We start from the raw sequence: 22003 nt of genomic DNA, 5'->3' as shown, positions 1-22003 counted from the left end.
AATTTGTGGCATTTGATACTGCCATTACCCCTTCTGAGGGATAAATATTTTTTGGAATATTAATACCCCAAAATCAAAATTCCAGTACAGTATCAACAACTTTACTTCCCTAAAAGAGGAAGACAACAAAGAGGTGTGGAACTTCCACCCGAACCTGAAACTGGAAAAAGGAGAATAAACCTGTACAGGTCAAAGATTCAGAACCTTTGATTTCTGCTCAACAGATCTGTTCCTCTGCTCTTAGAAAATCTCAATGAGAAGCTGCATGGGGTGCATAGCAAAATCCAAAAGTACTTACTCATCTTTTGTTTCCCTTAAAGTTGCATTAAGAAAAAGCAAAGACAATTATATGTCCCAGCAAACCCAGTAACAAAATAAGAGTTAAGTACAAATTAAAGGAGTAAATATTTTGGTCTGCCAGAAGAGTCTGTACCCAGAGGGGATCAATAGTAACTCTCAAGTATTTAATAGCAGTCAAAGGAAGATTACTAAAGAATGTGTTTAAGCCTGATGTGTTCAAAGGCAATGACTGTTTCCAGGCAGAAGGTGACTCAAGTGCCACTGTTTTCAAACTGAAGATGAGACTCTACAGCTTTGAATATTTTAAATTTTCCTGAGGATATAATCTAGATATCAGACCATGATTTATTATGCCATCATTCTAAAGACTTCATTTCTCTTTGGTGGAATTTGACAAAATGAGAAGATGTAGATCAATGCCAATGAAAGCACTGATGCCTCCTGATTTCCAAAGCTGAGCACAGAAAATTGGAGGCAGGATCTCTAAGTCAAACTCTTTATTGCAGTACAGGGAGCAAGCCAAGTGGATTTAATTGCTGACAGTTGGGAATTAGGTATATTTGATTTAGAAAACAAATACTTTCTGAAGAGCCAATAACTTTCAACATAGAGACAATCTGTGCAATCAGCAGGTCAGTCTGTGTACCAGTTCCTCAAGAGAGGCACAGTAACTAATGGCAATTATACAGCTCTGCTGTGCTCATTCATTCTCCACTCTAAACTTAACTTACATTGTTTTACTTTTAGAGGCTTAAGTTGGATAAAGTTTACTCCAGAAGGGTATTTCTGACATGAACTTTTAAATACCCCGATCAGAAAAGAGTCAAAAAGGAGGTTCAGTAGAAAATCTCAGACATTAAATACAAATTAGGCTATTTTGAAAGACACTGAAACATTTCCAATCTTTAAAAGTCCCTTAAAGGAACCTAAATTTCATTTTAGCATATCTCCATGGGTATACAACTTTGAAATACCCCCGCATTTTATCTACTCGTTAGTGCAAAAGAAATACATTACCTAGATTTTAACCCTTTTCAAAGCAGATCTGACAGCTTTAACCGCGTTACCATTACTGGAGCTCTGCACCAGTCTTAGGCTCAGCCACAGGAAGGAAATCAGTCTGGAGGACAAGCCTAGGGATACACTTCACAAGAGCAAATACACTACTCCAAAATAACTGCTCCCCTTCAGGGGGAAATGAGAGCTAAGCTACCTTAGAGCTGCTCTGGCAGAAGTAATCCCAGCAAAGCTGAGGCGGCCCATTCCCTCCTTCCTCCCCATGCAGGCAGACATTCAATTCCCCTAGTCTTGGGCACGCTATAATATAAGCAAGCGTGGATGACAGATCAGTTCACACTAGGCATGAACATACCTAACCTTTCCCTGTTTAGAGCTCTGATGGATTCAGGCCAGTGACTGAGAAAGCAGCAACAAAGCTGGTAACCAATACGGAGAGATGAGACAAGGACAAAATGAATGAGGAGCAGCAGAAAGAGCCTCACTGGATGAAAGGGGAAAAAGAAATGCACCACGCCCCCTCCTCACCCAGAGAAGCAACTGCTAAACAGAAGGATGGGCAATTTTTAGTTACTTTCTAGCATTTACTAATGTTAGCCAGAAGTGTTGAAGTTATCATACTCTTCACATTTTTCTGTAAGAAGGATTTTCTGTAAGAAAGATTCACTGTTGCAGACTTAAATAAAAATTAAATATTACTTTACACGGTGAATGTCATCTTAAAGACACTGCTGCTGCTAAGCCTGACCTGCATAAAATTGTCTCCACCCAAACAATAACAGCAGAAGTGTGAATTCTGCTAAAATACAAAATGTGCTTTCAGACGACTAAAATTCCAGTCTACCGATTACAAAAGTTAAGTGATAAAATCAACAGAAGTATGGAAAACACCCTCAGGTGAAGTCAAAGTAATCTGACACATATTTAGGTTTTCACTCTAGCGAATCCTAAGCCGATTTCAATCCTAGCCTCATTTCAGAGCTCCCTCCCCCATCCTTTCCTATTACAGAAACTTAAACACGAGATTTGGGATTTCCTCTTTCAATTGCGAGTAGAACTGAAGATGGGTCCGATAATGACACGCAGTTTCGAAGACCTCGGGAACATCTCTAGGGAATGAGCTTCCAGTAACCCTGAAACTCTCAAGTTCGGGGGAGTAAACTACTACCCCATTAGCCTTACCGAGCACCGTACTCCTTCCCCATTTAGACGCAGACGCCCAGCAAACCATTACCGATGTGCCTACCAGCATTTGAGAATAAAACACAAAAACTGAAAAAAGGGGTTGATGCACGGCAGGACAAGGAACAAAACGGGCCAGCGCAGCACACTGTAACCAGGCTCACCAGAGCGTGGGAGCGGTCCCCGGCACCAGCACAGGCCTCCGTGAGCGGCAGCGGCACCGCGGGGCGAGGGCAGGGCAGCCCCGAGCCCCGGCGGAAGGGCCGCCGCCGCCACCGCCCCGGGGGGCGGCACAAAAGGCGGCCGGCACCATTGTCCGAGGCCCCATCCGAGCCCCGGGGAAGGCAGCGAGGCGGGGAGGCCGCCGGGCTGGGAGCGGGCAGCGCCGCGGGAGGAGAAGGTGCCGCATCCCGCCGGCCGTGCTCGGGCCCCGGCAAGCCGGGCAGGCGGCGGAGGGGCCCGCGGGCGGCCCGGCCGCGCCAACCCTTCCCCCCGCCGCCGCCGCCTCCGCCCCCCGCCGGCCGCGCCCGCCCGCATGACGGCGGAGAAAAAAACCCCCCTCAGGCGTTCCCCCCGCCGCCTCCTCCCGCCGCGAGCGCGGCCCGGCCCGGCCCGGCCCCTCCTCTGGCGGCCGCCGGCGGAGGCCGGGCCCGGCCGGGGCCCCGCCGGCCCCACACGCACCTCCGCGTCGCGGCCCTTGTTCTTGAAGCTCTTGATGCGGTGGCTCTCCAGGCCGGCGGCGGCGGCGTTCTCGGCCATGGCGGCTCCCGGCGGGTCCTGCGAGGCGGCTCCGGCGGCTCCCGGCGGCGGCTCGCGCGAGGGGCGGAGGGAAGCGGGACGCGCTCCGTGACGAGCGCGAGGGGGGGAGAACGGGCGGGGAGGGGGAAGGGGGGGGGGGGGGGGGGGGAGGCCGCTGGCGCGCGCGCGCGCCGTTGCTGAGTGACTGGGAGAGGGCGGGGAATGGGCGGGGCTAGCGCACGTGACGCGAAGGGCGGGCGGACATCGCCCAATCGCGGCGCGGCCTCGCTGCTCTGCTCCCGCCCCCTCGTCAGCCCGGCCCCGCCCCGCCCCGCGTGGCATTCTGGGGCGTGTAGTGCCGGCGGGCGGCGGCTCCGCACGTGGAGCGGCGGCCCGGCCGCGCCTCTGGGGCTCGACGCCGCGCGCTCTGGGCTCCGGGATGTGAAAAATGCGCGTTGAATGATTGGCTTTTCGCAAATATTAGGATGACTGTTATATGTGTTATGTTAGAAAGTTATGCTGTATTAATTTTCTCTAATACAGTTTTAGGTTATAATGTTAAAAGAGAAACTATGTATGTGGGATATTTTCTTAAGGAGAGGAATGAGATACTTGCACCGATATAGCAGCCGCAGCACACCTAAATCTTTCAGAGAAAAAGGATTTATTGGTCCATTATCAGAAGAAATGAACTTCTTCCTGCCTCACTCAGCCCTGAAGACGCCTCAGGGTTAAGAGGAAGAAGTTGACACTGACCAGACAGAATCCTTTGTTCGAATGGAATTTATGCATCATGTATGAGGTGTATGAATATGTAACAGGCTATTGCTTTTAAGGGTTAATCCTCTGTTAACATGTGTCCTTTATCAGGCTTATTTTGCCCAGAAAAGGCACCCGGACGGTCAGTAACTTTTTGTTCTTATTGTCTCGTATTGTCCTAATCTCAATCGTTCAAATTTTTATTACTCTAACCATACTGCTATTTTTATAACCATTTTATTACAATTAAACTTTTAACATTTCAGAAACAGGTGATTGGTGTTTTTCACAGGGAGAACCGCGGGCCTGACGGTACTGTGCGTATAGAATCGCAGAACAGGTCAGGTGTGAAGGGACTACAGTGGGACAGTGGGACAACTATCCCACTACAGTGGGACATCTGGTCCAACCTCCCTGCTCAAGCAGGGTGAGCCAGTAGCACATGGCACAGGATCGTGTCCAAATGGTTCTTGATATCTCCAGTAAAGGAGGCTCCACAGTCTCTCCAAGCAAACTGTTCCAGTGTGTGGTCACTCACACTATCAAGAAGTTTTTTCTCATGTTCAGGTGGAGCTTCCTGTGCATCAGTTTCTGCCCGTTGCCTCTTTTCCTATTGCTCAGCGCAACCAAGCAGAGCCTGGCTCCATCCTCTTGGCACCCTCTCTTCACTTACTCAAAGGCATTGGTGAGATCTCTCAGTCATCTCTTCTCAAGGCTGAACAGGCCCAGCTCCCTCAGCCTTTCCTCACAAGAGGGATGCTCCAATCCCTTAATCATCTTTGTTGCCCTCCACTGGACCTTCTCCAGGAGCTCCCTGTCTCTCTTGTGCTGTGGAGCCCAGAACTGGTACACAGCACTCCAGATGTGGCCTCAGCAGGGCTGAGTAGATGGGCAGGATCACCTCCTTCGACCTGCTGGCAGTGCTCTTCCTAATGCATCCCAGGATGCCACTGGTCTTGTTAGCTCTGGGTTTTTCCCCCCTGTGCACTCTGGGGTGACCCCACTGCCATGGCTCATGCACAAAGCGGCCTCAAGAAGCTCTTCCAGCCAAGGCTGTGTCGTGGGTCTGCTCTGCACCTCCCTCTGCTCCTCATGACTGCACTAACATCGCTGTACGCAGCCTGCAAAGTGCTGCACAATGAGCACCTAAGAAATCCAGGTGTTTTGGGAAGCCTCGAGCCCCCTTTGGTAGTTTTGCCATGCAAGCAAGCCCTGCCTGGAAAAAGCAAATCCAGCGCTTTGCCAACATGCCCTTCATACTGCACATGTGCTCGTGGCAGCTGGAGCCACATACCCACTGCAATGCAGAGCACAAAGGGGCTCTGCCAGCCCAACAATTGTCCCCAAACCGTTGAAATTATTGCAGCACGACTCTCCACGTGGAGCTGTGGGAGCATTTGGACACACTGCAGACAGACCCAGCAGCTCCAGATTGATGGTAGCCTGGGCACAGCACTTTGGGTCAAATACAGTGCCCTGAAGTCACACCTGGAATTTTCATGGCAGAAAAGAGGATGTTTGTGGGTGATGTAGTTGTAGTCAGCATTAGGCAGTGATCTAACACCTTGCATAAAGCAGAGTATTATCCAAGAAAACCAAAACCCCAAAATAATGAAAACATGTAACATTCAAATTTAGCTCATCTTACACCACATCAGGGTCTGCAACAGATCCTCATAGCTATATATAAATTTTTCACAGACCTCTTTCAGAGGTCTCTAATTGACAGCTCAGCTTTATATTTGCCTTATTTGCCTCCCAACCCCTCTTTGGATCATTTAAGTGACTGTCACTTGTACCTCACAGCTCTGGCAAAACAAGGCTTGCAGCCTGATGGAGATGAGTAAAAATCTGGAAGATGAATGCTCTTCCTCACCATCACTGAGCTGCGTGCCAAATGTTCTTATCTGACGGATCAATATAGCATTTCCATCTCTCTCGTTTCCAAGTAGTTCTGACTCCCAATACACTTTCCTCTGTGCCTTTTCCCAACAGCTTTATCCGGGCATGCTGCACCATTGTTGCTAGGAGTGGAAGAGAAGAAGGAGTCAGAAGCAGGCAAAGCCAAAAATGCACAAGCAATGTGGCTGGCGTTTGTCAGAGATGGCTTCTAGGCTCTGTCACTTGCACCTTTGCAGGAAAATTGGCTCTGGCTGTCCAGCTGTCCTCAGGAGAGCTCCTAAAGCAGATTCAGCAGCTGGGAGCTTTGTTTTACCCACCCTCCCCAAGGAGGGTGGCTGTAGCTGCCAGCTGTGGCTGTCTCAGCCCTGGTAGGACAGCAGAGCAAGGCTGATATGATCCCTGCTGGTCAGGATCTGTTCTCCCCTGGAGGAATTGGTCACCTTTACCATGAACAAAAGATTATTGTTCAGCACCACTCAGCGTAAACTGAGAGGTAAAAGGAAAACTTGCAACCAAATATCAGGCGTCTCCAGATTGGGATAACTCAATTCACCGATCCATAAATCTATACCCATTCCACTAGATAGGATTTATAAATTCACTGGTTTTTTTCTTTCCCATTTCTTCCTTGATATAAGCCCTTCAGAGTTTCTATAGTGCATTTCATTAGTCCTGGTAGACACTCGGGAGTTGAACACCTCTTAGACAGAGCTACATGGAAGTTTGCTTGGCTTTACTGCCTGAATAAAGCTTTGTGGTGAAGCTCTTGATTTGAATCAGAGAAAACACGTTGATGCAATCAAGCAAATACTACTTTTTGGCACAGTAATTAACAGATACTACTAAAATATAAGGAATGAATAGTTTGCTACTTTAAAAACAGAACAAGCCATGTGGATCTGGGTGGCCTTTCTTCATCACCATGAGTTTCATATCAATGTGTTCACGTTGCCAAGACCTGCAAGATATGTGTCAGGACCATGAGCACATTTAAAGGATTCACTGACCCTGAGCAGCCTCCTCGTGCTCCATTTCCATCCCTTGCCCCAGTGATGCTGCAGTGGTGCCAGTCTCAAGCTCCATTGCTGCTCTGGCCCAAACGTGGGTGCTGGGTGTCCTGGCTGGGCGATGGGAAAGGGTGAAGGGGAGCAAAAGAGGGTGGTTAAGGCCACCGAGGTCTGTGGGTGCCTTCAGTGCCCTGACAACATAAACTCTATAGCCTAAAGAGCTATGAGGAAGAAAGATCTTTCATAATTCAACGATAGAGGCAATAAGAACTTTTCAGGGGTCCCATTACTGGACGAAGTTGAGCAGTGCTTGTTTCTGGGATGACCTGTTGGCTCCAGCAAAACTGGATCAACCCAATGAATATTGCTGTATTTTGGGAAGAGCACACAGTCAGCTCAGTGCAGTGTCAGAGTCAGAGGCCACTCACCCTGTGGTTGCCAGTCCCCTGTTCTTTTGCAGTCAGCGATTTTATCTGTATCCACCAGTCAACAGAGCTGCAAGGAAACCAGCATGTAGAAAAAATGTAATGAACCTGAGTCATGTTCTCGCTGGCAATCCCTTCAAGAAGAATTGGGGAGGTTTAGGTGCACTGCTTTAAGATGCAGTCCCACCCTGCTAATGGGTATTAGAAGGTGAGGCAGGAGAGACAAATAAAACATGTCAGCTCCCCAGTCTCTGTTCACAGCCATAAGCAGCTGAAGCCAAGACCTTAGGGTGGAGGAGGTATGGATGTCTCCCCAGCAGAGGAGAGGGATGGGTGGCAAGGTGGGATCATCTTGAAACACTGCTGCTCACTTGGCTACAAACCACACGTCAAGAACAGTCTGTAAAATTGTGCAACTGGTAATCAAAGGAAGGTACAAGGATTGCTGCAGAAGCTTAACCTGTTACCTAAAGCACCCGTGGGTCTCATGCCTTGCTTGCCCACCTCAAAATGGGATACCCAAGCACCTCTGACCTCAGATGCACGACAGCTGTCACCACATGTTACCACTGTCACGACAAAGTGAGAGAAAGCCTTTGTGCCCCATAAAATCTGCCCTGTTCATGTGCTCTCTAACTCTCAGCAGACATTAACTTTCATGCCTTGCTTTCTAGTACTGCTAGAGACAGCGTGACTGGGGCAGGCTCAGACCCTTGCATGGCTGGGGCCCCTGCCCAGACCTTCTGTGGCTGTCCCACTGTACGTACAGCTCTCTAGCAGCTGGCTGGGCAGCGTTTTGGGTGTTGCTCTCTTACAAAAAGGGATGAGTAATGCATGAAGTAAATGAAAGCAATGCCTTTGACACTCATTTTCCCTTAAGGTACATGTATTGTTTTGGTGAGACCATTAATGCGTGTTTGCACTTCTCTCCATCACTGAGGTAAAAATTTTGTCTTCATAGGAAAAGAGTTATGTTCTCACCTCATTGCAACTGTGGCTTAGTAATGACAGTGAGCTAAATCCTGGTGAACACTCCAGCTTTGTCAAAGGCTGCCAACAAATGCCGTGTGAGCTGAGGGTCTCCACTCTAGGAGATATGAAATAGATTCACTGAAGAGAAGCCCATGGTGAGTTGCTGTGTAGAAAGATCCACAATCCCCAGGTCAGGAAATCCCTAAGCTGAAACACTGGGAAAGTGTTGGGGGGAGCATCACTTTTTTCCTTTTTCTTATGCTTTTCTTGTTACATCCGTTTACTGGTGACTGTTGGAGATGCAACAGTCTTACTGAATTCTTATTCAGACATGTTTTTGGTCTGACCCACAATAGTTCTTATATTCACAGCAGATAATTAGTGCTCAGTGAACCATGTCAGTGTGAATTTGATACCCAAGTAGTCCCAGAGTACAGTGTGGTCCTCCAGTTTCAAAGCAGGTGGTTATGGGTGTCACCTGGTTGTCCTGTTGCTGCTTTGTCCCTTCTCTGGTCACCCACCCTGGAGACAGCTTACCTTGTGCCAGACTCCAGTCTGGGGTGAAAACAGCTGCTTTTTGGGAAGAAAACTCTAGCCATAGGTTTGGATGATGCCCACAAGGAAACACTCTCTGGCTGCAGTGGTGCATGCATCTCATCAAATTGGCTCTCTGATGTTGTTTCCCAGTCTTTCAACAGTGTCTCAGTAGACCTGGCAGTCTGAAATACTTCTCTGCAGCAGAGCACCTTATCCCACTACCTATGGGCAGCACGGTCAATGGCACCTTGTGAAAACAAGCAGCACCAATGGGCTCTCAGGAGCTGTGCAGACTGGTAAAGGGCTGGGGGAAACAAGGGCCCTCCTCAGTATCTCTGTGCCAGGACCAGTCCCAGAGAGCTGCCCTTTCTGGGGGCAACACAAAGAGCTGGTGAGGGAGCTGGCATGAGGCTGGCTTTGGGAGAACCAGTGAACAGCCCAGGGTCAGGATTAACAAATGCCTCATTATCTGCAGAGGAGGAACAGAAGCATTGAGGGAGCAGCTGGATAGTCTGCTAGCATCTTCAGAATCCGAGGAACATTGTTAATGAAGGAGGAACTGTAAAACCTCTGGTTATTCATAGGTTCCCTGTGTTCTGTCTGAGCCAAGTTGCTGTCTCAGCATCTTTGTCCACGCTTTAACTGGGAGAAGAGGTTCTGCTCCTTCTGCTTGAGCGTCACTTTCCTTCTCTGCTATTCTCAGAGGAAATCCAGAGTCTGCAATATTTCCTCATCTTCTGTTGTTCCCTGTTTTTAGGCAGCTCCAAAAAAGAGCTGGTGAGATGCTGCTGGGGGTGACAGCAAAGTGGGCATGAAATAGGGGCTTCATGGGCAAGGATCTTCTGCTATGGTACCCAAGCAAGAAGAGCTGAGGCAGGTCCCAGGTCATGTCCGGGTCCAGACCAGGGAGTTATATGGCCAGGTACAGGGATAGCTGCAATGTAGCTCAGGCAGAAACCAAGGGCAAAATCCCTACTTAAAAACAGTGCCTGAGACAAGGGGAGTGAGTCCTTGCCAAGGCTCCTCACAGCTTGTTCTCAAACAGCTCTTTGATTCAAGGCCAGGCAGCTGCATTGTCAAAGCTGGCCCTGGGCCCAGGCAGCCCAAGCCCCAGGAGGAGGGGGATGTGCTGGGGGCCTGGGCACCCACCTAGAGCTGAAGGTATCCCTTTCTCCACATATCTGAGCTCCAGGCAGCCACTGAAACGTGACAGGTCACCGATATTCACACCAGCTTTTCCAAATTTAACTTAGATGATGGTCAGGAGCCAGAATGTCATCCTGCCCAGAGGATCCAAGCAGGGCTTCTGACATACTGTTTGCAGAACCATGGATCCACCACCCTCTTGGCTTTGGCCTTGAGATGCAGGTGCTCAGGAGGCTGAGCTGGGCTGTGCCACAAACAGCAAAGCCTGAGGGGATAGTGTTTTTTCCATAAAAAACATTTTGTAGCAATGGCTCTGGGCGGTCTTCCCTATGGCCCAGAGCCTTTGGCACAGGCAGCCTGGCAATGCACTAGTTGAAGCCCAGTTCCAGAGTCAAAAAGGGCCAGGAAATCTCTGGCACAGGTGATGTTGTAGCTGAAGGAGATATTGAAGGAATGCAATTTACAGGAAAGGTCCCTGAGGACCTGGGAGTGACTATCTGCAGGATGATTCTTCATTTATATTTCCAAGTGGATAATTCAATTGGCATAATTTGGGGTTTTGTCTTATTGTCATGGCCTTGCACCTGCAAGCCCTGCTATGATGCTCTCCCATGAGACATGATGGCCACCAGTGTGAGAATCACTATCTTTTGACATCTCTCTCCCTATTCCCTGTCTCGCTGCATCTTCTAGGCAGGAGGACTCCTCAAAGTCTTCATGCAAGCTGTGGAAACTGTGGCAAGAGGAGAATGTCACAATGGTTGAGGGGAAGCCTGTCTTGGGAGCCGTGGGACTCACATCAGCTACCCAAAGCCCCTGTACTGCATCCTGCAAGAGTCATGGGCCAGATAAAGGCTACTGCTCTCCATCAATGCGGAGGTGGGATCATGATCTCCACTGGGATCATGGAGACAACTTGCAGAGACAGCATCGCTTGCAGCAGGGCGCTGGTGTTGCTCATGTCTGTGTGGTCACGGTGTGTGCACAAGATGGACAGTTCAGAGCTGGGTGTGCTGCCCAGGCCTGGTGTTGGTGAGGTTCAGCAGGGATGGCAGCTCTGTTGTCACAGCCCACTCCTTACAGCTGGCAGGACACATGCCCATGGCCTGTCCTCCGCAGAGCTATTGAAGCTTCTGCAAGCCAGCCTGTACACCCATCTCAGGGCTTCAGCTTGACCATTAAACACAGGAGAGCCCTGGTTGGCTCTGCTTGGTCTCTCTAAAAGGATCCAGACAGGACAACCTCATTTTGGTGAACACATAAAGTCTCTGGAGTGTTGCAAGGTCAGATCTCAACTTGCAAACTCCCTTATGCTGGCAACCCCAAGCAATGAGAAGTTTCATAGAACCATGGAATATCCTGAGTTAGAACAGACCGACAAGTATCATCAAGTCCAAATCTTGGCCCTGCACATCAGACAAGGTCTTGTGTTTTGGCAGCACAAGGGAAAAGGATGGTTTTGCTCTCGTAGCCTCTGATTTGGTGGCACTGAAAGATCACTTCTGAAATAACCTAACTGCAGGTTTGGAGCTCTGTGGGTGGGGTGACCTTCATCAGCTCCAGAACGATAATGAGAAGCCATGCTGACAGCTTCCTAAACACCATGGTGCTGGGACGCTGGTGCTTTGAAGAGGTGATGAGTGATACACAATAGCTAACACAGGGATGGGAGAGAGAAGTTTGATCAGCCAGAGTCAGCGGTGTTTAGCTAGCACAGATGTGAAGAGCCAGCACATTACCATCCGTGCTGGGCTTCCATGGCAAGATTTCAGCAGCAGGGGGGCTACAGGGGTGGCTACTGTGTCCTACAGAGTCAATGCCAGCCGGTTCCAAGACGGACCCAACGATCAAAGGCAGGGTGGGGAGAAGGTTTTTAAAGATTTGGGTTTATTTTTCATTACTCTGCTCTGATTTGATTTGCAGTAAATTAATTTCTCTGAGTTGAGTCTGTTATTGCCCGCAACAGTAATTGGTGAGTGATCCCTCCCTGTCCTTAATTCAACCCGTGAGCATTTGTCCTGTTTTTCTCCCCATATCCTGCTGTGAAGGGAGAGTAATAAAGTGACTTGGTGGGCACTGGGGGTCCAGCCAGGGTCAACCCACCACACCATCACAAAGCATGATGACCTGCTTCAGATTTTGGAACATGTTAGCAATACACTCTTTCCCCTAAACACAGTTGCTGAGAGCTGAAGGACTTACATCTGCACTGCAGAATAAAGACAGAAGTGTATCAAAAGTGGAATTGCAGTGACACCAAAGTCTTCGCTTGGATTTGATCTGATTTCACTAACTCAGACTAAGAATTTCTTTGTGTAAAGGCAATTTAATGACGATAATTATGACAAAAAAAGGCAAAGATTTACTGAGGTGGATCTGGGAGGCTTCTGGTTCCACCCCACACCCCCCTCCCTTAATCCCAGCAACACAACATGCATTTGCACCCTGTGTGCAGGTTGTGCAACCAGTGCCTCCCTGCAGCCTGGCCGAGCAGGCTGTTTCTGTGCCTGCTTAATGCAGCTCTGATTACAGCATCCTTGGAAAGGCGGATTTTCTTTCACGTTCTCATATCCAAGTATTAACCTGCCCTGACATCGCTTCATTTACCAGAGCGCATAGCACAGCTTGAGATTGCTTCACTGCAGACATTACACAGAAGTAGAGGCAGATTCCAGCAACTTCTGTTCTGCAAAACAAGTTCTAATTTCTGCTCCACTATAAGTTAATACACATATATTTATAAATATTTTATACATAGTTTTATATGTATACATATTCTCTCTCTTTCTCTCTCTCTCTCTCTCTCTCTGTAATAGCTTGTCTTCCTGCTGAGATAAGAAGGTCACAAGTGCAGTTCTATGTGAATCTGGAACAAGATCTTGCCTTTGTGTTCCTTGATGGAAAAAAATTCAGCTGGAGTTATGGTTATGGTAGCAACACAAACCCTCGACAGCTGGCTACTGCCATCTCCTTCTCCTTTGAGGAGATATTCTGTATATTTAAATCCTGAAAATGCATTTCATACCAGGCTGCTATGAACAATATAGAATATCCTTCTTGTTTCAGTAACTATGATTTGTAAGGAGTCACCAAGGTGGTGAGTCTCTGTGCTTACACATCGAAGCTTGTTTCACATGATTATTGGCAAAAGTGGCAATTTTATTTTAAAACCTCCTGTGATCTGATCTCAGGATCTATTTGGATCTTCAGTCCCCATGGCAATAGCTTCTCAAAGCCTGAAAATAACAATGTGCACAGCTATTTTGACTGAATAAACCAGATGCCACGTATGCATAAAGCTAAGCGTAACAGTGTGTGCTTGTGGGGCGAGGGTTTCATTTCAGTCATGAAAGTAAACAGCAATTTTCCAAGCGCACATGAAGATACGCTCTGCTTGGTCAGATGTGTCAAGCGAGAGAGTGACATTTTTATATTGTCACTTTTTAAACCAGATCTGCATTCACCCCTTTGAAGGGCTTTCTAGTGCTGTGGTGTACATGCACGGGGAACCCATAAGGCATCACTCTTCCCAGCAAAGAACCACTGGAACGGTGTCACAGAAGAGCAGAGGGAGAAAAATATATTCTAGCTTAATTTTGGATGACCATACATTCCCCCTTTGAACTGGAGCTGTTAATCAAAATGGGAAGCCTTGTGAGTTGTTTTGGTTAAGAATAGAAATCTGTTTTCATCTTTGGTGCTGCCTTAGGTGTTGGAAGATAACATGCAATGAAGGAACAATCAACTACACAGTAAGTTTCTTTACTCACTCTGAGTAAAGAATGGCTTTATGCCATCCTGAGGGACCTTCCAGCAGGACTGTGACTGGATTAATCTCTCTGTGCAGGCCACCAGGTAACACATGGACTTTCTCTCCTGGCTGCCCAACTCTGCATCACTTCTGGAGCCTGCCTCCTGTGTGATCCCTGTGCAGGAATGCCAGGAGCTGGCAGCCACAGAGTCTCTCGGGAAGCTGGGCACCATTTACCCGTGGTGCTCACCTGCTGGCTGGTATTCAGCTGCTGGCAGTCTCACCCAGGTTGTTGTGTGGAGGATGTTGAGACAGCTGAACCCACAGAGAGCTTTATTCACAGGGTCTGTAGCTGCGACGTGCACTGACTTCAGAGATAACAGCTACTCTTTGGAAAAGGTAAAAAAAATGAAAGGACAGAAACAGAAGGGAAAGGAAACCTCACTCCCATGACCAGCTGGGAGGAGAAGGTACAGGAGGTCTTCAGAGGAGAGCCCTCCGCTGAGCATCCTCTCTGCTGACATCTGTCACCTCTCTGCAGACAAATTTCCCATGGTAAGTATATAGGGGTTTGGGGGAGTTTTTTGACCCACTCAAACGTACTGTTGGTTGGACTCAATGATCTTAGAGGTCTTTTCTGATCTAAATGATTTTATGATTCTATAAATCATTATAGATTGATAGACATAAATCATTATAGATTTATAGATATAAATCATTATATGACTCGATGATTTTGTTGTGTTCTCTAATGTAAGCTGAGAGCAAGAGCCCAGGAATAGGAAGAGAGATGGAAAAGGAAGGTGATTCTCACACTGGTGGCCATTACTTTTCACGGCAGACTGTCGTAACAGGGCTTGCAGGTGCAGGGCTGTGGCAATAAGACAAAACCAACATGGGCTGCATGGGGATCCAAGAGATCCCAGCAGCATGGCAGGGAGCAGTGAGGAGCCTGCAGAGCTCCAGACAGGAACTTTTCATGTCACACAGGCTGAGGCACTTCAAGCTCTGCTCAAGCCAGAGCAAAGCTGTGGCACGGCTGAGAAGCACACACAGCTGGGAAACACTCCCAGTTGGAGCTGTACAACTCTAAATTGTCTCTTTTTATTATCACAACCAGCAGAGCGGGTGATGACAACTACTTGCTACGATGACATCTCGCCAGCTGCGAGCGAGCTTGCTAAAGGCAAGTGTCCTCAGCCCCTTGCTTGACTCTCACAGGCCAGCTGGAACAAGGGCATTCCCAAGCATCCCATGGGACTTGATGAGGTGACTGAGGCCTCATGGCTCACTGGCCAGCATGCTGCACTGGACCTGCCAGGCCCCTGCTGGAGGAGATTGGGGCCCATTAACTCCAAGCTTGGCAGGGGACACATCACTGCAGATGACTGCCATTCCTGTCTCCAGCATGCACCGATGGATGTTGTCATCCTGGAAGGGACATCCAACCCACTGGTAAAACAGATTCACCAGCTGCTGTTTACCAGCAGTGGGGATTGAGCTAAGCCAGTCCTGAGTTTGGCTTTGTCTTCAGGGTGAGCCCAGGAGGGATTTTAAAGCTTTCTTCAGCAGTGCAAGGAAAAGGGAGAAGCAGGGAGCAAGCAAGGAATTAAAGTCAAGGCAAAAAGAAAAAGCAGGCAGAGGCAAGAAAAGGCAGGAAAATGAGAGGAGAGGAGAGGAGAGGAGAGGAGAGGAGAGGAGAGGAGAGGAGAGGAGAGGAGAGGAGAGGAGAGGAGAGGAGAGGAGAGGAGAGGAGAGGAGAGGAGAGGAGAGGAGAGGAGAGGAGAGGAGAGGAGAGGAGAGGAGAGGAGAGGAGAGGAGAGGAGAGGAGAGGAGAGGAGAGGAGAGGAGAGGAGAGGAGAGGAGAGGAGAAAAAAAGGCAAAAGAAAACTAATAAGGAGTGCTGTAGTTCCTACTTCACTGCTTGTCTCAAACAGTGGATTTAAAGTGCAACCTCAAGCAGTATGAGAGTTGGCAATCCTCTATCTAAGCTAAAACATGACAATGGCAACATAGCAGGAGCAAAAATGTGAGTGTGGACTATTTGAGAGGGGAGGGAGCCTTTTGTAAGCAATTGTTTGCAGATAGTTTTACAATGATTCAATGCAGTTGATGTAAAATCTGGCTCAGTTGAACTGGGTGTCAGCCAGCCTGGTGTGGCTACTAAAATTTAGCTGAAATTGGTATTTGACACCAATTGTTTTAGGTGAGGAGAGGGGTGCTGCCTTTTGGGCTGGCATCCCTCCTGCCAGCCCCAGGCACAAGGGCTGGTTCTGCTCCCTGAGGCCCCTGCCAGGTGCCAGTATGGGTGGCTGGCAGGCTTGTCAAGAATCAGGTCAGAAACTGATCCATGGGAAAAGAAAAGAAGGGAGAGAGGTGTTTGTGGTGGTCTTTTTTCTTTCCCCAGGCTGTTTTTCCTACCCTCAGCTAGCTACTAAAAAAGAAACCACCAGGGCCTCCAAAAAAACCTTCCAGTAAACCTTCAGCAACACGGATCAGTATTTCCCCAGCTGCCAAGGTAAATACAAGCAGTGAGGGAAAACAACAGCGCTAAACCCCAAAACCCTGCAAGCCTCCTTTGGAAAATGGTAGTGACAGGGGACTCTGTCTGGGGGGAATGCTGGGTGGGTCCCCTCAGAAATCCCTTTGACAGACCCATGTGCTCCCTCCTGCCCCTCGCTGCTGGCTTTGTGAAATGCTGAGCTGCACATCACCGTGTCCCTTGTCAGCACTCAGCAAGCTCAGATTAAAACAAGAGGGAGGCCAAGTGGATGAGGAACTGAAAGCCTCCCTGCTGGCTACGGGGAATTCCTTCCCTGGCAGAAAATCATTGCCAGATCTACCAAAATTCCTGCCAGATTTCTTCCACATAATAAATGAGAGTTCAGCTAATTAGCTCAGTGCCACAGATTTTAATTATTTTAAAAGTGTTGCATAGAAAATACTTGGTGAGTCCCTGGCATTGCTGTGTCAGTGTAAAAGGAATAGGGCTTCCTTGTGTTTGAAGAGATAACAGTGCTCCAGGCTACAAAAGATAACTGTGCTTTCTAATTTAATCTTACAGCCATGACAGCAGTGCAGGGGGTCTCTGCTGCAAATATGCTCAGCCTGCATTGACTGATGGCTGCAATATCTGAAACCTGGTAGGTTTCTTCGGGGAAAGTGCCAGAATAAGCATCTTTTGCTTACTACAGAATCTCAGAAGACCAAGATGCAGTCAGATGCAAATACCTGCTTTGGTAGATAATACATTTGGGGTTCTGTTCAGGCTCTCACTAGGTGCTGGTGGTGGTTTGCTAATAATTACAGTTACATTTTTGAGTGGTATCAAACGCTGGGAGATACATTTGGGTCCTAAAGCTGGAGGGTAAATCCCTGCAGGTTATGAGGAGGAAAGAAGACCCTTTACTCTTCATCTTCCTTTTACATTTAACTTTTACATTTAACAGTTAAGGCAGAAACTTCCAGATTTCTGTGCAGATCATTAGAAACCTGTATTAGTAGGGACCAGAGTAAAACATGATTACATTTTAAAAATCCAGTAGCAATGCCATGCAGGACAACAAATGCAGCTAATAAAACTTCACCTCTTAAACATATTTAACAATATACATGTTACTTGGAGCTATAGTTTTTGGATGCTACTTAAGTAATAAATCCTCCAAGTGAGTATTATTTAGCATCTATATTTCAGTTCGCTCCACAAAAGGATGCCAAGAAATGAAACAATGAATTAGAGGGCAGATGCTTTTCATCAAGTGTCCTTAATTGCTACCCAGGTTGCATTTCTGGCAGATGGGCTGGAGACCTCTGCAAAAGGCAGTCTTGATGATGAAAGATTCCACAGTGATGGGCACGTGAAACACCAGCAGCAACCTGGGTAACTGTCACAAGCACAGGTCCAAAGCAGTCTATTGCAGCGGGGATTTTTCAAAGTGCCAGCCATGCCCATGGCCTAAGGAACAGCTTTTTAACTCACCTGTGAGAAGCAAAAATATGGGGAGGCGACCCACAGTAGATGCCTGCTGCTAATGAAGCAGGGGTCACAAGCTGGACTGCTTCAGACCTAAATTGGCTGCCACCTTTTCTTTCCTACATACCCTTCAAAATAATGGGTAATGCTGTGTCAGTGCCTTTCTGAACAGTGCCCCATGGGTTTAATTACAGTTTGTCTCTGGAGGCAAAGTGTCTGCTCTGCTCCTTGATCTGCTGTGAACTTGGTGACACCAGGGACCCTTTTTTGTCACCTTGACAGACCCCACACACTCACCATTCTCATCTACAGTGGGGTTTTTTGTAGGATTCAGCAAACTTATGCCCTGGTCCTACGAATTGCTTCTCAAGGAGCAGGGAGCCAACACAGGGAAGTGCAAAGAACCCAATTAGGGAACAAGTCATTAATTTTCCAAACATCTTCTTTTGTCTTTAGATTTACCAGGCTTTGTAAAGGGCAGGGGCAGCCAGTTTAGTTGCACTTGGTTCTCTTCAGGGAGAGTTTGGCTGGTGTGGGGCTTTTTATGGACCACTCTGATGGGTCCCCATAGCAATTTTCCCCAGGAAATATAGGACTGGCTTTGTCACCACTGGATTGTTGCTTTTCCCTTGTGTACCTTTCCTTTTTCCAAGTTCTCCCTGAAATGATGAGGGGTACATGTATGAAATCACATGCTTTCGCATAAAAACACCTGATCTCAACTCAGCTTGCCCAGATCGGAAGCAGATTTAAGCCAAATCACAAGAGTATTCCCTCTGCTTTTGGTATTGATTTAAACTGGGGAGAAAGTAGGAAGATTTAAGATTAAATGGTCTCTCTTAGCCACTGCCAGCCTGCCTGAGCAAGGAGCATGGGTGGTATGGGCTGCACCCCACCTTCAGCCTCTTAACACAGACGCACACACTCGGGGGTCAAAGACTTTTAAAATATCCTAGACCCAGCAGAAAAGCACACATAAACCATGAAATCATTGGCCATGAATCACAGATCCATTATTTGAAAGACAAGTGTCCTTGGAAATTGCTGAGGGATGCAGGTCATCTTCTTAAAATTCTCCGTGGCTCTTGGTGCAGCACAGAATGGAAAGGTGACAGGAGCGGCGACGCTCGCTGGATTACCAAGGCAGCTTCGCAGCAGCACCGCTCCCCCGGTGCCCCAGGGTCTCCTGCTGACAGACACAGCAGAGTTACAGAATCACAGAATATTCTGAGCTGGAAAGGGCCCACAAGGATCATCAAGTCCAGCTCTTCAGAGAGTGACCCATCACTTGGGTCAAACCCACAACCTTGGAGTTATTAGTGCCATGCTTCAACCAGCTGAGCCAATCTCGGGGAAGGCGTTGGGAAGCAGGTCTTGTTTCTGGTGCACAGCAAACAGCAGCAGGTCTGGGACAGAAAGCAGGAGAAGCTATGGTATGTTTGCACCCCTTCTTTAGGTGACAAAAACCGAAGTAATACAGAAATCACACCAGCTTACCCTAATTTGATAACTATATGCTATCTCTTATCTTCAATAAGCTGAGAACTTGTGGTTTATCCAGAAGAAAAGTATCTTTTCCAGGTTTCCACACTGCCACAGATTAATATCCTTATTCAGATGCTGCCCTAGAAAGCATTACCTCCTCCTCTCAAGTTTTCTCCCATGAGCACTGGTGTCTCTGCCCAGGCAATGGCTCCAACTGCCTAGGTCACCAGGCAGCACATGGACCATGGAGCCCATCCCAGGTCCCCAGCAAAGTCACCCTGCTGTCAGAAGGGAGGCCATGATGCATCTCTCAGCTGCCTGGATAAGCCTGTCAGCTCAGAGTTGTGTGATGTGTTTCCTTGATGGATCACTGTAAAATCACCAAGAGATCCTGAGGCAGCCTGACACCTGTAATTGGCTAGAGGAGCAGATACTGCTTTGGAAGGTGACTTGACAGGGGAAGTCAGGGTATTTTTCCCTCACACTTTTTCTCTCTGCCTGCTCACAGCAGGTTATTTTACATTTGTTTAAACTGGTATTTTTTTTGAGTAAACCCAAGTTGAAATGAAAAAAACCTGTCTGATCTTAAGGCTGTGGTATAGAAAGGAGGAGAAGAGGGCAAGGCTGTGTAAAATTACACAGTCTGAGAAAGTCACAGAGATTTAACTGCTTACAATCCCATTAGGCTTGTGCTGAAGAAGGCAAATCTGGTTTAAGCTGGAGGAGGGTTTCCAAAGCCTCTGCCATCACAGGAAGCCTGGAGCAATTCCTGCCTGGCTGATGTTTACAGCAGACACTCAGTACTTGCTAGGGTGGCAGCTACTGCCCTGCACTGCCTTGCTTGTTCCCATGGCCAATCCCCCCATCTTGTCCCAATCACAGTTATTTGGATGTGCTAGAACATTGCCCCAGAGCTGGCAACCTCCACCCCAAGGATTTACAGTGCTGCATTGTCCTCTCCAGTGTGCCAGAAAAGAGGGTCAACCCTCTGGGGCAGCCAGTTTTGGGCCAACTTGGTAGCCTGGGATGTGTCCTGTTGGCTGCAGGGTGCCACACAGCTGTCCCCAAAGGGCACTGCTGTGGCCTGCTGCAAAGGGAGATGATGGACAGAGCTCAAGTCTTATGGGAAAACATGGATTCCTGAAATGATGCAATGGGTCATGCCAGGTCCCAAGACGTTGGGTTGGGTGAGCTCTGACAGGTTTGTGCAGGTAAGAGGATCATCACTGCTCGTGTAGGGCTGTAGGTTGCATGCTAAGAGCCAGCTCCAAGCAAGGTGTTGAGCTGTGGAGTGGCAGGTTAATCCCTTGTGGGAGCTGAGATTGCACAAGTTATTTGGGAAGCTGAAAGCTAAACTCAGATGGAATCAGTAGTGCCAAAGGAACTGTAGCCAGCCCTCATTTCAGCAACACCACACTACAGTGCTCATTTCATCCGAGGAGAAAAACTCTCTTTGAGTCTGCATAACCTAGCATCAGTACTGGAGTGTTTGATTTAATACCTGCTTACTATGGTACTTTAAATATTTTAAAATAACTAGCTAGGAAGTTCTTTGTATCTTTTTCATATCCAAATTGCAGGAACACAATTCTTTTGCTCTGATGGAGTTGTAATTAACTGTTAGTTAATTCTTTCTCAATATTAACATTCCAAGAAATAAAACAAGTATCAAGACAAAAAGCGAAAAGGCTGAGTGAAGAATATTTACACCATCATTTGTCATATGTTAGTCTTCAAATGGCCATCACCATCCTCATTATTGTGCATATTATGACTAATCATTAGCAGTTGAATGTTCATCTTCAGGAATTCCCTGAGCTTATTTCTCAGGTTTCCCTTACACAATTGATAGGTCCTAAGGAGGTAATTGCTATGCAATTCCGTTGCAGATAATGCACAGAAATTTCAGAAAATATGGAAAATAATTTCAAAATTAACAAGGGATAAAGATAAGAAAATGTGGAGTGGGCAAACCAACATTTGGTGATGATAAGACACTTTTGTTAGTATTTTATAGTGACTTTGCATTCTGGACAGAGTACAGGCTTTAGATGTCCTTGTTACTATGCCTACATGCTTCAGAAAGCAGAAATTGTGAAACACTTCTGTTCTGATTACATTCTCCTCTCTCACTCCATTTAGGGGCTTCATCTGCCTGTACTATCTTGAGCAGCCTTAGGACAGGAAGGTTAGGTTGGCACAGCTCCCTGCCCTCTCAAAGCTCAAACTGAAGGTAAAAACCCTTCTTAGATACCTGGATTTAGTCTTGTTCCTTACAGCTCAGCATTTTTGCTGATTTAGCACAGGTGAGCACATAGAATCACAGAATTGTTTGTCTTGGAAAGGGCCACTAAGATCAGCTGTTAATCCAGTACTACCAACTACACCACTAAACCATGCCCCCACTTGCCACATCTGCACATCTTTTAAATACCTCCAGGAATGGGGACTCCACCACTTCCCTAGGCAGCCTGTTCTAATGCCTGACAACCTTTTTGGCAAATAAATTTTTCCTAGTATCCAATCGAAACCTCCCCTGGTGCAACTTGAGGCCATTTCCTCTTTGCCCTTCACTAGTTGCTTGGGAGAAGAGACTGACCCCTACCTGGCTACACCATACTTTCAGGCAGTTGTACAGAGTGAAAAGGTGCCCCTTGAGCCTCCTCTTCTCCAGGTGCCATGCCACGCACAGTCCCAGGTCCCTTCAGGGTCCCATAGCAGCCAGTTGTTGTTTTGCAGTGCAAAGGTACCTTCTAGGCTGCACCACACCGAGCTCCTGATCCAGAAGGGGATTTAGCGGCTATGGTTA

General features: G+C 47.7%; 1 protein-coding gene across 2 annotated transcripts in view; it reads right to left on the bottom strand.

The window, feature by feature from the left end:
- KPNA3 (karyopherin subunit alpha 3) overlaps window positions 1-3358 on the bottom strand; it is a 47644-nt gene extending 44286 nt beyond the window's left edge. The window contains exon 1 of one of the 2 annotated variants that reach the window (XM_038133931.1): window positions 3181-3358. In XM_038133931.1, coding sequence (XP_037989859.1) covers window positions 3181-3258 — 78 coding nt within the window. In that variant the 5' untranslated portion in view covers window positions 3259-3358. Of the gene's footprint in view, window positions 1-2663; window positions 2975-3180 lie in introns of those variants that run through there. The other variant, XM_038133939.1, reaches the window with a different exon arrangement.
- Window positions 3359-22003: the final 18645 nt, after the last annotated feature.

This window comes from Motacilla alba, chromosome 1 (genome assembly GCF_015832195.1).
Source record: "Motacilla alba alba isolate MOTALB_02 chromosome 1, Motacilla_alba_V1.0_pri, whole genome shotgun sequence".
NCBI lineage: Eukaryota > Metazoa > Chordata > Aves > Passeriformes > Motacillidae > Motacilla > Motacilla alba.
The sequence above is the reverse complement of the archived record's forward strand: the minus strand, read 5'-3'. Positions and strand labels throughout refer to the sequence as shown.